Below are 16436 nucleotides of genomic sequence, written 5' to 3'. Positions count from 1 at the left end.
CGCGGGGCACGCCTGGCCCATGCTGGCCAGATCCTTGCAGACCGTGTTCTGTGCGGCCAAGGAACAGCTTCCAGGGCCGATCCCTGGGGTGTCCCCCTCCTCCATCCCCACCCCATGCACACATGCGCACCTGCCAGTCCCTGGCGCTTGAGTCTGCGTCCTCCCAGGAGCCCTGCCCCTCAGCAGCACTTTTGTTGCCTACACACCTCCTTCCACTGCAGCGTCCACACCCCCCCCCCTCTTCCTCACCCAGAGGCAGGTGGGGACAGACACCCCTCAAGGGGGTGCCTGAGGGGGCTCAGAGAAGTGGGGCATCGAGCAAGGACTTGTCCAGCGGAGTGGGCTGGAGTGAGTGCTGACTCCTCCCCTGGAGCTCAGCCCTGGGCCCAGACCCAGGCGGGGAGCGTGGTGTCTCGGGGACAGGGAGTGGCCAGGAGGGCAGCAGCAAGGTGCCCAGGCCGTGGGCCAGGACCCAGGAGCAGGGACATGCTGGGGTCTTGTGCCTGCAGAATGGCCTCGAGTAGAGCCCCTGCCCCCGCGATGGTCCAAGGGGGGCTCTTCTTCCTCAAAATACTCAGCCCCACTGTGTCCTCGTCAGGCTCCCTAGGTTGTGGGGGGCAGGGGGTCGCCCGGACCCTCTTATCCTGGGCCCTCTGCCTCCAATGCATCATTCTAACCTGTGTTCTCCTTCTGCAGGCTGTCCTGGTGACGGTGCCGTGACCCCCGCCCACCAGCCCCTGCCTGGGTCCTCTCACTCCCCACCGAGCCACATCCTCACGGGCACCTTGTGCCAAAACCTAGGCGGATTGGCCAGCACCGGGCAGTGCCCCACGTGCCCCCGTGCACATGCCCCCCACGCGCCCCTTGTCACAGGCAGGGACAGAGCACGGAAGGCCCACGCACGGGGGTGACTCCCTCTACCGCATGTCTTGCAGGTTGGTTGCCCAGATTCACGACGAGCTGCTGTTTGAAGTGGAGGATTCACAGATTCCTGAGTTTGCAGGTGAGCCCAGAGGAGCCAGGGTTGTTTCTGTGTCACGAATAGTTACAGTATCTCCCTGGGGGCTCACAGGCCCCCTCCCTGCACCTGCTGTGTGCCCCCTGCAGAAGGGCCAGCCTTGTTTGGGGGCCCTTGAGAGGTCTGGACAGCCATTCCCTGGCCAGGGGAACGGTAAGTGCCCTACTGGGGGCCCTGCATCAGCCCCAGGGGCCCCGGAAGGATGGGGGCGACATTGGGACCCCAGGCCGGCGGGAGCCAGGCGGTGGGGCCGGCAGCAGGGTTAGTGCTGGAGCATCGGGGTGGCTGAGGCCCACAGGCTGAGCACAGACTCCAAGCCTGGGTCCCACCCTGCCCCGCGACAGGCACCACCCGCTGTGAGCCCTCCGGGATTCTTTGAAGCTAGAGACCACCTGTCCCCGACTCAGTCCTCAGGTTGGGCAGGAGTCCTCCCCTAAACAACTACCACTGCAGTGGGCATGGGGGCCTCTCTTCTGCCTCTCTAGTGAGAGCAGGAGCCCTAGGGCCCTGGTCCTTCTAGGCCCTGCAGGGCCTGTGAGGGAGGTGGCCGAGGGTGGAGAGAGTACAGGGCTGGGCGTTAGGGCTGGGTACCAGCCTCCCAGCCAGCTCCCAAGTGACAACTGGCCAAGCCCTCCCCCAGCTCCGCCACCACCTGCAGAGACCTGCCCTGAAAAGTGGTGAGACCACTGTCCTCAGCGCCCCAGCCTACACACACCTCCATCTTACAGCTGGGAAACCAACCCATAGCAGGGCCCCATCCTACACAGGGTCCTGTCCTACACGGGGCTTCAGCCTACACGGGGCTTCAGCCTACACCAGGCCCCATCCTACACCGGGCCCCATCCTACACAGGGCCCCATCCTACACAGGGCCTCATTCTACAGGGGGGCCCATCCTACATCATCATTTGAAATCTGTTTGGAAATAATGGGCCTGAAACAAACCATTTGATGGAATTGGCGGGTGCTCAGCTGCTGGTTAAAAAGGAAAGAAAAAGTCCTACATCTGGAGGGAGCCGTCTTAGGAACAGTCCAGTTCCCGTTCATCCTGGGGGCAACTGCTAACTGTTTCAGGCAGGCATCGAGGCTCTGCTCCCTGCGGCTCCCTGAGGGATGCAGGGGCCTCGGCCACAGGCCAGCACTCAGAGGCACCACCTGGCGCTGTGCTGGGAGAGCTCTGGGGTCTCGACCCAGCCACGGACCACGAGACAGGTGAACCCGGTGTGGGCCGGGGCTGGCTGCCATCTCTGAAATGCTGGGTGGTCAGGACACACCTGATGGCGGCCCAAAGGGCAGACCCAGGATGGGGCTCTGGGGCCCCCAGCCCAGGGACCCTGCCCTCATGGGCCATATGGTGCAGGCCGGGGACACGGGTCACCTCAGGGAGAGGCCTGGGAGAGAGCCAGCTCTGCCCGACTGCCACCACCCCTCTGCCCAGTGGTTACTCGGGGTCACTCGTTTAGTCAGTCGCACAACGGAGGGGATACACAGGAGGACCTGGCGTTGTCTGCACACCCAGTGAGGGGGTGTCAGGGTCCGACTCCTCCAATTAGAAGCACCTGGACACCCTGCAGCTCCCCAGGGAGGCCGGGCCCTCTGCAGTGCTCCCCTAGAGTGGGCTGGGCCCACGCTGCCCGCCCACCTCCCCACAGCCGGACCCAGGAGCCACAGCAAGTGACTCCCCACTCCCCGGCCACACCAGTGTCCCTCTGCAAGCACAGAGAGGGTAGCAAGGCCTTCGGGCAGCAGCTGATCCTGCGTCAGACACCCCAGGCCCCGTGCCCCCGCGAGTCAGCCAGGGACCCCTGAGGCCGCGGAGGACAGAGGACAAGGCAGCCTCTGCCCATTCCTTGGGCGTTCCTTTGGCGATCTTTGTACTGAAATGTCAGATAACTTAGAGCAAACCCTGAGGAACACTGAGCCAGCCAGCCCCTCCCGCCGGGCTGCTCCCGGCCCAGCCCCCAGTGCCATGGAGTTGTCCTTGCAGCGTCACGGGCACGTGAAACTTCACAGGGGTTTCGGCGGAGGCACAGGTCGTCCTGCCCGGGCTGCTCGGGCCAGCGGGATTGCCTGGCCTGGCCACCCGGGGCGGGGGGGTGGGGTTGGCACAGGGGGCCCGCAGCTGCAGACAAGCGTGTGGGCGGGGCTACAGCGACGCTTCGGACCCGAGGGCCCTGCTCGCGGCACCCACTGTTGGGGCCCGTTAAGGCGCCTTCAAGCACGTGCCAGTGGGAGTTGGGACCAGTCGGGGAGAGCCGCAGTGGCTGCCAGAGCAACCAGTACAGGTGACCATGACTGTGGACTTGGGAGAACCGGGGATTCTGGGGGCTGGGGCCCGGGTGTCCTCCTGGCGCCAGCTCTGCCAGGCAGGCTCGGGCTGCCCCTCTGTCTTGCCTTTGTCCCAGCCCTCGTCAGGGGAACCATGGAGGCCCTGCAGCACGTGCCGGCGGTGGAGCTGCAGCTGCAGGTGAGGGGGCGGGGCAGGAGCTGGGCGGGGCCGGGCAGGGCCGGGCGTGAGGGAGGAATTCATCAGCCCTCCCCCCAGGCCACCACCACCTGCCCCAGGTGCACCTGGACGTGCCAAGCCAGTCCCAGCCAGACTGCTGGCTGTTGGCTCTCAGAGGGGCTCCAGGTCCCCACCAGGAAGACCTTCGGGTCCAAGCTCCCCCAGGGTGGTGGGGAAGGTGGAGGAGTAACAAGGAGGTGAGAGTCCTTGAAGTCTTGCACATGGGCCGCACAGGGTCAACAAGCACCTTGGAGCTCCTGGAAAGGCTGCAGGGAAGGATGGCTTGCCCCTCGTCCCATGGTCGCTCCCTCCTCCCTGCCGTGGAAGCAGCCATGCTCTGTGCCCCTGGGGCCCCTGCACCCATCCCACCGTTAACTTCACCCCTCACCTCGCCCTGCGGGCGGCAGCTTGGCAGCATGAAGCAGCGCCCACACAGGCCCAGCCAAGGACGGGAACTCCCGTGTTCTGGAGTGGTTGGCGTTTGCTCCTGTGGCAGGTGGAGACGTGGGGGACCCGAGGTCCCCAGGAGCCCAAGAAGCCCCACCTCACCCCACTAGTAGCCCTGCAAGTGGCAGGGGGCTGCAGCTGTGAGCGGCCCCCTCCCGTCGAGAGGGAGCTCTTGAGCCGTGGTCAAGGGTGCTCTCAGGATCAGGTCCCTAGGAGGGCTCTCCAGACTCCTCTGCACCTCTTGAAATCAGCTGATCCCCCTGGGGGACCCCAGGTGGCCCCAGGACACACCTCCCTATGCCAGAGCCCCCTGCCTGGCCAGTCCCGACAAGCTCCTTGCTGCACAGGGGCCCTGGCTGGTGAGGGGGGTTCACACAAGGTCGAGGCATCGTGACAGGGTGGGTGTGCGGTGAGCCCGTTTACCTGGTGCCGTGTGTGCGTGTGAGCGTGTGCGAGTGTGCGTCTGTCCGTAGCTGAGCTGCTGTGGCCGTGTCTAATTGTGTGTCTTGGGGCAAGTGGCTGCCCGCGTGGGGGTCTGGGCGGTGGCTGGGAAGGTCTGGCGCTCACCTCTGGCTGCCACCCGCAGGTGCCCCTGAAGGTGAGCCTGAGTGTCGGCCGCTCGTGGGGACACCTGGCACCACTGCAGGAGGCCCCGGCCCGTGACCCCACCACCGTCCTGCCGAGTCTCCAAGCAACCGCCCGGCCACCGCCGGCCCCCGAGCGCCTACCCCCGTGCACATGTTTTTCGCCTTCATTTGGTCTGTAGCCCCAGGCAACAGCGGGGAAGAGAACTGGTTTCCACCAGCCCGCTGTGTGGCCTTCCCAAGGTCAGAGTCGAGCGCTTGGTACTCGGCTAGGGCCACCTTCCCTCTGGAGCTGGGGCAGCTGTGTGCCCCCCCGGAGTAAACGCCTCTTGTGAATGTGCTCGGCCCTGTCCGCGTGAATTCTTCCCTTGGGTGGGATACGCCATGTGTGCAGCTCTCGGCCGCTTGGGCACAGCCAGGGCAAGCACCCCAGGCAGGAGTGGCCCAGCCCTAGGTTGCCCCAGGCTGACAGCTGCTCACCACCTCGCGGGTGCCCAGGAGCTGCCAGCAGCCTAGCTCCCAGGGCCTCCAGGGCCGGGGCAGTGACGTACTGGCCAGAGATCACAGCCTGACCGCCCTCCTGAGGGCCAGAGGGGCCCATGCACAGGTGCTCGCCGGCCAGGTGTCCACGCGAGCTGGTTCTCACAGACCCCCAGGGCCGAGGGAGGGCATGGCCCGTGCACCCCTGGAGCCTCACAGCAGCAGCCTGTGACAGAGGTGCCACCCCCTGGCATGGTGGGGACACTGAGGCAGGGGAAGGTCACCTCACTGGGACAGGTGTCCCAGCAGGACTGCAGCTGGGCTCCCCCCGACCCTGCCCCGCACCACTGCCCAGCCGCCTGTCTCATCCCGGGGCCCCATTCCCAGACCCTGGTCTGGGTCCAGGCTCCGCATGCCACCCTCCAAGTGGGTGCAGCGCCTACCCAAGGGCAGGGCGAGCATGTTGACAGGGCCCAGATGCAGCTCCAGGAGTGGGCACGGGTCCCCACCCCCCCACCGGCTGTGGACTCTGCTCCTGTTTAATGGCAACTAGAGCCCACGGGACATGGCATCATCTTTTCTGAGTGACGTGGATCGTCACAGTTTATCATGCCCAGGCCCGTTCTTCTCATGGCTTCAAGATCTCGTCACCGCCATGTGATAGAACATTCCAGAACCTGGAGAGCTGCCAGGGCCCTCCACGCCACTGCCTCTGTTGTGTGTCCGTATGTCTGAGTGGCAGCCTGTCTTCATGCTCTGTCACCTCAGAAGCAAGACCACTGCCGGGCTTCACAAGGAGCATCTCACTCAAGCAAACGACCATCCTTGGGAGCTGACATCTCTGGGCCAGCGCGGACCGCCGTGTGCCTTGTGGGGGGAAGCCACGTGGGGTGGGCACGTCCCAGAGCGTCCCAGTCGGACCCGCGAGAAGGGAACACGCCTGACACCCTCGGGGCTGGGGGGTGGATGGACCCTGCGAGGACGTTCCCTCCCACCCAGAAGCCGGGCCAGGGCAGGAGAGCGCAGCCGGGGAAGGCCTGCTGTGGAGAGCCGTCCATGCTGGGTGGGCTGCAGGAGCCTTTGGACACGGCTGGGTGTATGTCCACCCTGAGCCCCAACGTCCCTGCCCCACCCCCGTGCCCTGCTCTCCAGCCTGACACCCCCATCCCATCACCCTCCCTTCCTTACAGACACTGGGGGTCCCACACCTCATGGCATCCCTCAGAGCCGACCTGCTCCAAGGAGGCGTCAGACAGACAGGCAGACCCCCAGGCCTGCAGGAGAGCCCGGCCGGGGCTGCTGACACAAAAACGGGGGCCTCTCAGCCCACAGGTCACCCAGGCACCTGCTCCAGCCTCCAGGAGGAGGGGCCCAGCATCTCCAGGAAAGCAGCCCTTCCTGGCCCAGCGTTGCGCAGACGACACTTCAAGAAAGCATGGAGCCCGGTTCCATCAACTCCGGTTTTATTGAAAAACAGCAGCATTGGGGGCTGGGCAGGCGGAGGGACACTGCTCCCGGCCCCTCCCGTCGCTCACACACGCACAGGAAGCCTGGGACCCTCTCCCCAGCCCTGCAGCCTGTCTCCTCTGGACGCAGTGCACGGCCCCTCCGGGCCCTCTCGGGGGCTGTTTGGTACATCCTGGGATGTCAGGACAGACGCGTCAGTCCTGGGCTCACAAACGGTAAACACAGTAAGTGAAACCAGCCACCATGACACGTTCTGGGCTCTGCCTGCCCAAGGACACCGCGTCCACGGCAGCCGTGGTCCAACAGATCTGATCTCGGCCAGTCTGGCTGAGTGTCACTGCCCTTGCCACCCTCCCCACACGGCCAGAGAGCTGGGCAAAAGCTCATCCTGGTCACCCCCTTCACACAGGCCGTCCGGCACCCCTGGCCAGGGAGGAAGGAGCGCTAGATTCAAGGTCCGCTGGGTCCGAAGAAGGAGCACGAACGAGGCCTCAGGCCAGCCGCACCACGAGCACCTCCCGGCTGCCCCTTCCCAGCCAGAGCAGGCCCTCGGCCCCCAGGCTTCCTCCCTGCACACGCACACACGCACACACGCAGAGGCACACACGTGTGCGCGTACCCACAGGCACACATGCGCACACACAGGCACACCCCTTCTCCAAAACGGCTAATTATTGCTGTTAAAAAACCACATCCAACAACAGTTAGCTTGGGGCTCCCCTCCCTGACCCCGGGCAGCCCACTTGTCAGTGGACCTCACGCCATCACTGAGAGCCTGTCCTTGGCACCATGGAGCAAACACAGTCCAGGATCTGCCCCACACCCAGCCCAGAACTCGAACCCAAAAGCCTCGGCCAGAGGGCCACCAGCACAGGTACACAGCCTGTGGCCAAAATGATTCACAGAAGCGGCTTCAAACAGACACAGGAGCAGCAGGAACACGGAGGACATGGCCAGGGAAAGGCAGCAGGCTCCCAAGGCCTGGGGCCACTGTCCAGCCATCCCCCAGACACTGACAGGAAGGCGGCCCCAGCGGTGTGCCCAGCACCCGAGGACGGGCAAAGACCCACACCCACAAGTGTCAACATGCCTCCCAGAGGCCAGAGCCAGGCCCTGTGGCCCAGAGAGCCTCCCAAGCACTTGCCCGATGCCAGAGGGGCCACCTGAGAAAGGACACACAGAGCAGGGTGGGGGCCGCCCCAGGATCGTGTGGCCTCCCAGCCCAAGCCTTCTGCCCCCCGTCCCTCCCCCGCTCCACCCAAGGGCAGCAGGGGCAGGCCAGGCCGGACACGATGGAGGTACCAGGTGGGAGACGCTGCCACGGCCCTTCCTGGGGCCGGGCCACCTGGCTGGCCTCAACACACGCACACCACCCACCCTGGCTGCCCACCGTCGGGGGCCAGCTGTCTGAAGAGCCCATACCTGGGCAGGGGGAGCTACCCCTGGGATGGCCCGCCAGCCACATGCCAGGACCCTGGTGGCACTGGGCCATCCAGAGGTGCTGGAGCCTTCAGCTGCCCTGGATCCCACTGCCTGGACGTGCCCATCGGGCCTGTGTTCCAGGCTCATCTAACGCAGACATCCTGAGCGCTCTGCCTCCCGCTTTCCGCTCCAGACACAGACAACAGAAGCCCTGGAAGCCCGACCCCTGAGCACGGGTGCCGGGCCCAGGGCTGGCTTTCCAGTCTGGGAAGGCCCAGGAGCCAGCAGGGAGGGGAGGGGGCGCAGGGCCGCCCAGTGCAGAGAAGCTGCTCAGACGCATCACTGGGCAGGACCCCAGGAGGACGCTTCACAGAGGTAGAAGAAGTAACATCAGAATTTCTACAAAGGTATAAAATTCACATCTCAGTGCATGTTTGTGGAGCAGTCAGCTCCCAGGCTGGGGGAGGACGGGAGACCTGCCCCCCGTGCTCCCCAGGAGCCCGGGAGCCGCACGCCGGCCGGGCAAGGGTCCTGACCTGGGCTCAGCAAGCACCCAGCCTGGGGCACATAGGTGCCTCTGCCCACCTCAGGGGCCAGGCAGCAGCTGGACAGCAGAGTTCCGGACACATGGCCACCCTGCCACACCCCTCCTGGCATCTCTCCTGGCAGCAGCAAGAGGGCATAAGGAAAGGTCAAGAGCCCAGCCAGCACGCACCAGCCTCCGGGCCACCGACTGGGGCGCGGGGAGGACGCAGCATCGACAGACACCAGCAGGACGGGAGGGGCCACACCACTGCCAGAATCATCACCAGAGAGGCACTTCGGTCGATGCCAGCAGACGTGGGCAGCCCGGGGGCTCCGGCGGCCCCACCCACGGGCCCCGCCCCAGGGACGGGAGGCCCAAAGGCACAGGATCAGAGGAAGCTGGCAGCGTCCCAGTGCCACCGCCTGACACCTGACAAGACACGACCCACCACGCGGACGTCATGGGCCCCCGCCTGCCCTTCCCACCCGGCCAGGCCTCAGGTCAGCTGCAGCCCCAACTTGCCCCACGCCAACTAAGGCCACCCCAAGCCGACACCGAAGCAAACAGAAAGAGGAAAAAGGCACAACTGTTTGTTTTCCGTTTTGCTAAACGCTTTACGTCTGTCTGTATAATCCGGATTAACAAAATCTGAGAGCTGCAAGAAAATAGGTACCGATTTCTGTACAGTCTACAAAATTCCCACCCCCGAGCGGGGCCGGGCGCCACCGGGGAGTGTGCAGGGGAGCACGGGGTCTGTACAGTGTTCTGCAAGTACCTCAGTTGCTGACAGCACAAAAGGCCCCTCAGGAAACTAGGCTTGTTCCGTCCATCTGCTTACTTCCAAAGCGCCTCTTTAAGAATGCTCCCTCCACGGTCCCGCGCGCGGGACCCAGCTCAGTGGCCCAGGACGCCTGCCACTTCCCCTCCCCCAAATCCCCAAATAAGGGGGTCTTGGCGGGCATCTCTGCCCTCCTGCCACCAGGCGAGGTCCGGGCTTACAGCTGGATGTGCGGGCACTGCCAACCACCGCCTTCCTCTCCCCCTCTGGGCCACCCCCGCACCCAAAGGCCGCTGCCTGAGACCTCAAGAAGGAGAGGGTGGAGGCACAGGTCTCCCAGAGCCCACAGTGAACTCCTGCACTGGGAGGCTGCCAGGAACTTGCTCCCATCCTGCCCTCCGTCCTGCAACACGAGAGCTCGACAGGGGTAGCCCGGAGCCTCCTCACAAAGCAGGAATGCTCTTTGGGGGAAATTATGTGAAGTCAGGGTCTCCCTCCAGATTCCAAACTGAAACCCTCCACCCACCCGGCCACCCACCCCCACCCAACTGGGCCAGAAATAGTGCATTCTAGACCACACAGGTGTGTGTGTGTGTGTGTGTGTGTGTGTGTGTGTGTGTGTGAAGGTATAAACTACCGTTTTGTCCCAAGAATTAAAGTCATGCAGAGTGCTATTCTGTCTAAATAACTTATTAAAAAATAGGTCGGCTTCAGGCTGGGAGAAGCTGCGGGCTCGGTGGTGCAGGCAGCAGCCTGGGTCGGTAAGATTCACAGGACAGAGCCCGTCAGCCGCAAGGCAGGAGGTCCTCAGGGAGGTCTGGGGGAGGCCACCGGGATCAAGTTGGCACTGGGGGAGAGATGACCCCGTGACTGCCTCCTACCCTGCTCTCCTGAAGGGCCCTGACCACGGCTGTACAACATGTTGCCATGGGAACCACACCTGGGCAATGCCACCCATCGGCAAAGCCCGGGTGGAGGAGGGGCAGGTACCGAAAGGAAAGACAGGTGATCCGATGTCAAAGCAAAGCTGAACTGGGTGAAGCAAGGGGCAAGGTGGACAGTCAGGCCTCCCAAGAGGCTGGGCTGGGGCTGGGGGCGCTCACCAGTCTGGGTCCAGTCCAGGCAGGGCAGGGGGCGGGAGGCTGTGGGCATGCGGCATGCTGCAGCCAGGCCACGGCCTCAGCATGCACAGAGCAAAGCGGGCCCGCAGCCAGCTCGGCGCCCCGTGGGGCAGTGGCCGGCCGGTGCAGCAGGCCACACCTGCTAGGGACTGACGGCTGAGCCACCGCCTGGCTGGCGGCCAGGGGTCTGCCGGGCGGGGGCCTCACTACAGAGGCTCTGTGCTTGGTGGGCAAGGCTGGGCCCGCCCCCACCCCGGGGGTGGGCTGGAAGGGGCCCCTCGCGCCAGGGCCGGGCAGCCGCGTGGGCTCGCGGTGGTCCACGCTGTCACTCTTCAGGATGCGGCCCCAGCAGACTGGGGAGGGCAAGGGGCGTGGCTGGGAACAACCCACCTCCCCAAGTGTCACGGATGAGCAACGGCCCCGCACCCCCCCAAGAACCAGCCAAAGAACCGTGTGGTGCCGAAAAAGGAAAAACCCAACACAAACGCCAAGGTGAGCGTCTGAAAGCGGCCCGGGCGGCGGGCAGGAGGGCACAGGCGGACGGAGCGGTGGGCGGGGCAGCGGGCAGGTGGGTGGCGGTCACTCCTCGCGCAGCTGCAGGCGGTAGCGGTGGTAGCGGACCTGGAAGAAGAGGCGCTCGGCCAGCGAGAGGGTCATGCCAGGCATCACGTAGCGGTCACTTGAGCCCATGTGCCTGAAGCCCAGCGACTCGTAGAGCTTGTGGGCGGCCACCTTGACGGCTGTCGTGCCTAACACTACCGCAGAGTAGTTGTGCACCAGGGCGAACTCCAGCACCTTACGGCCCAGCGCCTTGGCGATGCCCTTGCCACGGAAGCGTGAGTCCACCGACATGCGTAGCAGCTCCACCGTGTTGTCCGCCGCGTGGGCCCGCGCTGCCACGATGCCCACCACGTTGCCATCCAACACGGCCACCCAGAAGCAGGAGCCTGCGGGGAACGGGGCGGTCAGGGCCACGGGCACTACTGCATGACACAGCCACCCCGGCAGAGGGAGCCAGGCCCAATCTGCCTGCTGCCCGCAGCAGCCCTGGAGCCTCCCTGACCCTGGGCCTGAGGCTGGGCAGCCAGCCCTGTGCTCAGGCCAGCCGTCCCCACCCCCGGCCCAGACCAATCGCGGCCCCACGCAGGGCAGGAGGAGGAGGGGGAAGACCTCAGGGAGATGAGGGAGCAACAGGGACAGAGGAGTGAAGACCAGAGGGGAGGGGCCTGCAGGGCACAGGCCACGGGGAGAGCCATCTCCTCTGGGGGCCCAGGGCCCAGGGGCTACAGGAGGCAAGGCCAGGGGGCAGTGCCTGTTCCGAGGAGCCCAGCCTGCACACGCCCTACCCACGGCCACGCCAGCCTCCACTGCCACGCCAGCCTCCACTGCCGTGTCCTCCCGCCAGCCACCCCCCAGGCCCCCGCCCCAGCCTCCCTCCTGCAGTGGCCAAACCCTCCCCCGCTAACGCTCCTTCCCCGGACCCCCGCCCGGAAGAACTCTTCACCGCCCTACGCCTGGGGGTCCCCCACTACCACATCTGCCAACGCGGCCCCCAGCAGTCCGTCAACTCTGCCGGGCAGTCTCCTGTCTCCTTCACCGTCAGACCCCAAGACTGAGACCGGGCACGTGGCCCGAGCTCAGGAAGGAGCTGACCGCCCCCTCCACTGGCTGACCTGCCCACTGTCCGGGATTTCAGGCTCTCCCAACCTGCCCGGGCCCAGGTCAGAGGTCAGCACAGTCCTGGGAGCCTCGTGCCTCCCCAGGCCTTGGTTCCCCCGTTGTGGGAGCAGCTCCCACGAGTCCAGCACGGCCCCACCAGCCGCTGTCCAGCCTCTCTGCCCCTGCGGGATCTTCCTGCACACCCACCAGACATCTCAGGAGGGGCGAGCAGGGCCCAGCCCCCCATCTCACACCCAAGGACACTGCACTCCAATGAGGGCAGGGCCACGCTGGGCCCCAACCCCTCTTCTGCTCCTGCGGCCTGGGCTTTGGTGCCAGGTGGGTCTCACGCTTCTGTCCCCTCCCGTCCTGGGGGGAGCCAGGCTGAAGCCAGAGCTCCATGGAGGCTGATAAGATGCTTTGTTTGGGCTTGGGAAAGGGTCAAGGAGAGCCAAAGGTGCCCAAGGCCAGCCAGGCAGCCTCGGGGCGGGGAAAGGACCAGCCACCAGCGCGCAGGAGCTGGCCGGGCCAGAGCATGTCACCGCTGCTCCAGGACGCCTCGCCTCTCTTGTCCCCACTGCTCTTCCCTGGCACCCACCAGGATGCTGCTAGACCCTCACCAACCAGGCGCACTCTGTCCCTCTCCTCAGGGACCTTCCTGCACCTGGAAGGCCCTCATGCCCCAGCTCCAGGCATGGAGAAAAGCAGGACCCTGCCTCCCAGGACCCACCCTGCCTCAAGGCCAGCCTGGAGAGTAAAGAATGGCTGCAGACCAGGTCCCAGCCCCTCCCTCTACAGAAGGCCAGGGTCGGGGCGAGACCCTGGGCTTACTAAGTGGCCCAGAGACCAGAAGTGGGACCCCTGTTCTCCTAGGGTCCTCATTGCCCCAGCGTGCTCTCTGCCCTCTCCCCACCATATGGCCCTCTGCCACACAGGGCCCTAGCATTCCAGGCCGGCCCAGGATCCAACAAGGCAGCCGAATGGGACCGGAGAGAGGTGAGAAAGACCCCCTTCCCCCCATGAAGCACCAGGGCAGCACAAACAGCGGGGCCAGGACCCCATGGCCCAGGGCCAGCTCAGGCCACTCAGAGCCCTGCCCTCGGAAGCCCGGCCATACTCAGGGCAGAGGGCCTGGTCCTGCCAACCCCAGCGCCTGCCAGCCTGCGGCCAGAGCCCTTGGGCACCCAGAAGCCTCGGGTCACGGGGGTGCCCCAGCCCAGGCTGACCTATGCCCAGCCCCTGCCCCAGGCCCGCCCCGAGGTTGCTGCGCTGGGGGCAGCTCTGCCAGCAGGAAGGGCAGGAGGGGGGAGGGGGGAGGAGGAGTCCAGAGACCCCCGGGACTCACCAGGGGGCTTCATGTAATACTGCTCGATGTCGGCCATGTCTGTGTGTAGCGCGCAGTCCAGGTAGGCGAGGACCACCTTCCGGCTGTAGTAATAACGCAGGCCCAGCAGCCCTGCCGGCACCAGGCACGTCAGCAGCAGCGAGCGGGTCAGGGCGAAACAGAGCGCTGCGGGGAGAGGTGGCGCCCGGTGAGTGGTCGGTGGCGCAGAGCCCGTGGGGACAGCCCCGCAGACCAGCGGCCCGCCAGCCCCTGGTAAGTAAGCCAGTGAGGGACATGCGCAGAGAGAGACCATGCCAAATGCGCCAGGCCTGTTTTCTCCGGAAGAGCAAAGAACATCGCGGCTGCTCCTCCTACTTTTCCCTATTATCAAACTTCTCACCATAGGACGCGTTACCTTTATAACCTGACATCATAGGATTTCTTAATACGCTGAGCACCGCAGTGGCCTCTGGGCAGGCTGCCCTCAATAGCTGGCGGGCACAGCCCAGGACAGGGCTACTGAGGGGTGGCCCCTGCCCATCGCCCCGGCCCGCTAGCTGGGGAAGGGGCTCTGTCCACAGCCTGGCCCACACGGGGCGGGGCGGCGGAGGGGGCCAAAGAGCTGCCTGGCCAGGCATCTGCAGGCCGTCCCACCCTTGGGAAGTGGGGGCCCCGCCTTCCAGCAGGAGGGCCCCAGCCAAGAGCCCTCCCTGGGCCAGCCTCTGGGTGCTGCGAGGACAGGGGCCAGGGGGAAACTGCTTCCAGCCTAGGCTACCAGGATGCAGACGTGCCTGCAGCGAAAGTGCCTCTGCTGCGTGACCTTGGGAAAGTCCCACCCCGCAGCCTCAAGCTCCTCACCTCTGAAATGGGGAGAACCACCCGCCCGCGGCAGAGCCTCAAGGGGCAAAGCCCCAAGGCCCCTGTCGGGGCCGCCCACCGTGAGGGCCCACTGCCCCCTCGCTCTGCATCCTCGGCGCACACCCTCCCCCGGAACCCCAGGGAGCCGGCTGTCTTCCCCTCATAAATTAGCGCTCAGAGCCGCCGAGGCAGCCTCCCCCGCCCCGCGAATTATATATAGTTACACGCGCCAGGCGCTGGGCCTCGGCAGCGGGCGCTACCTGCCGTCACCCCGCCCCCACCGGGATGACCAGGAAGGGGACGCAGGTGGAGACCCCAGTTCCCCGCCCGCAGCCCCTGTACCCGGCCCGCACTGGTTCCCACGCCCCAGCCCGGCGCGCCTTGGCCGCGAGCCCGGGCCGGCCCCAGCGCTGGGGGGCCACCTCGCCCCGGGCCTCCGCAGAACGCGCGGGTGCGTGTCCGCGCGCGTACGAGGCGGGGGGCGGGGGTCCGCTTCCGTCCCAGGACGAGGCCCGGGCCCGAGGCGGGGGCGAGCGGGCCGGAGGAAGTCCCGCGCGCGTCCCCAGAGGGCCGGGCGGGCGCAGACTGCGGCAGGCGGGGGTGCGCCCGGCCGGCCGCGGCCCCGACCCCGCCTTCCCCGCGGGGTCCCCGCGCACTGACCGGCCAGCAGGGCGTAGAGCAGCTGCGTGCGCGGGTGGTGCCGCAGGCCGCGGAAGGCCGTGTTGGGGATGCGCTCCATGATGCCGTCGTAGAAGATGCGGCGCGCCGCCTCCTGCTCCGCCGCACGGATCTCGCGGATGTACACGCCGCGCCCCTCCGGAGGCTCCGCGCCCCCCGCGCCGCCGAGGGGCTGGGGGCCCGGCGCGGGCGGGGGCGCGGCGGGGGCGGCGGCCGGCCCAGGAGCGGCGGGCAGCGGGGGCCACATGGCGCCGGCGGCGGCGAGCAGCGCGTCCTTCTTGGCCCCCGGCAGCGCCTCATGGTCCTCGGCGGCCACGATCTTCGTCTCGCAGACCATGTCGGGAGGCCCACAATGCATGCACCCGGCCGGGCGGCGCAGCGCAGGGACGCGGGCCGGGCTGCGAGCGGGCTCAGCCCGGGCCCAGGGCAAGGGCGCGGCGCCCTCGGACCCGCGGCGGCGGCGGCAGCGGCGGCGGCGGCTGTTCAGGAGCGCGGGGCGGAGGCGGCGGGCGGCCGGGGCGCGCGCAGGGAGCTACGCCGCATTTTGGAGAAGTATTTATAATGCAGCGGCGCCGGTGCAGTCGCGGCGCCCGGGGTCCCGCAGGGTCCTAGCGTCCACTGCATTGGCTGCCGAGGGTCACCATGTGATCTCGAGGGTGGGAGCAGACGCCGCCTCCGCGCCCGCCCGATGGCACACTTGGGCGCTGCGCGGCGGCCGGGAGGGGGCGGCGCGGGCGGCCCGGGGCGCGACGGAGCGGCCGAGCCCCGCGAGGTGGCCGGGGACGAACGAGCGAGCGTGCGGCCGGGGTCCGGGCCCGGAACGGGCACTCCGCGGGCTCCGGGTTGGGCGCCTCCCGCCTGGCCCCTGCGTCCCCGCGCCGCCGCCGCTCAGCGCGGGCCTGTGAGCGCCCGGACCTGGGGCCGCGCCACCGGAGCCCGCAGCCCTCGTCCTCCTCCTCCTCGGCCGCCGGGCGCTGTCACGGAAGCATCTCCATCTCCATCTCCCGCCCCTTTGTCTGAACGCGGCGCCTGGCCGGGGTCCTGGGGAGGGGGCGCCCCGGCTTCCCCGGGCCGGCGCCCCTGGGAACCTGCGCCCGGCGCCGCACGGGCTGCAGGCACGGGGACGCGGTCAGAGAGGGGTCTGATGCCCACGTCGCCCGCAGCCCAGCGCGTCCCAGCGCAGCGCAGTACGCCCCACTCGGATACCGGATCCCCACCGCCGGCGCGGGGATGCGGGACCCACAGGACCCATCCCGGCTCGGCCCCCGCCCTCCTCGGTCCGCGCATGCGCCCCACGATCTCGGTGCAGGTGCAGGGGGGGCTCTCGGCGCGTGCTCCGGGTCCCTGCGAGCCCCGCTGAAGCTGCGGGCCGGGGGCGAGGGGGAAGGTGAAAGCGGGAGGACAGGTAGTCCCAGGCCCGCCCCCTGCACTTTACGAACCCAGCCCCTTGCATCTCAGAATCCCCTTTCCTGCGTCGCCCCAGTTCTCCGCAGGTGACCCCACAGGGCAGCCTGGAGCTGAGTTCATACCCGCGCAGGTGGAGATGAGGCTTAGGGGTCCAGGTCTGAG

The 16436-nt window shown here is 67.0% G+C and overlaps 2 protein-coding genes across 2 annotated transcripts in view; one reads left to right on the top strand and one right to left on the bottom strand.

Moving 5' to 3' along the window:
- POLN (DNA polymerase nu) overlaps nt 1-4838 on the top strand; it is a 156325-nt gene extending 151487 nt beyond the window's left edge. The window contains exons 22-24 of the mRNA XM_030876705.2: nt 936-1003; nt 3423-3484; nt 4557-4838. Coding sequence (XP_030732565.2) covers nt 936-1003; nt 3423-3484; nt 4557-4736 — 310 coding nt within the window. The 3' untranslated portion in view covers nt 4737-4838. The remainder of the gene's footprint in view (nt 1-935; nt 1004-3422; nt 3485-4556) is intronic.
- Nucleotides 4839-6486: 1648 nt separating this feature from the next.
- Nucleotides 6487-15319, bottom strand: NAT8L (N-acetyltransferase 8 like). Its single transcript, XM_030876704.2, has 3 exons — nt 14850-15319; nt 13353-13517; nt 6487-11295 (listed from the first exon to the last, which is right to left on the bottom strand). Exons 1-3 carry the CDS (start codon nt 15223-15225, stop codon nt 10928-10930), a joined length of 909 nt encoding a protein of 302 aa, XP_030732564.1. The 5' UTR covers nt 15226-15319; the 3' UTR covers nt 6487-10927.
- Between the last annotated feature and the right edge of the window lie 1117 nt (nt 15320-16436).

This window comes from Globicephala melas, chromosome 5 (genome assembly GCF_963455315.2).
Source record: "Globicephala melas chromosome 5, mGloMel1.2, whole genome shotgun sequence".
NCBI classification, from domain to species: Eukaryota; Metazoa; Chordata; class Mammalia; order Artiodactyla; family Delphinidae; genus Globicephala; species Globicephala melas.
Note: the sequence above shows the minus strand (reverse complement) of the source record. Positions and strands in the feature narration are given on the sequence as shown.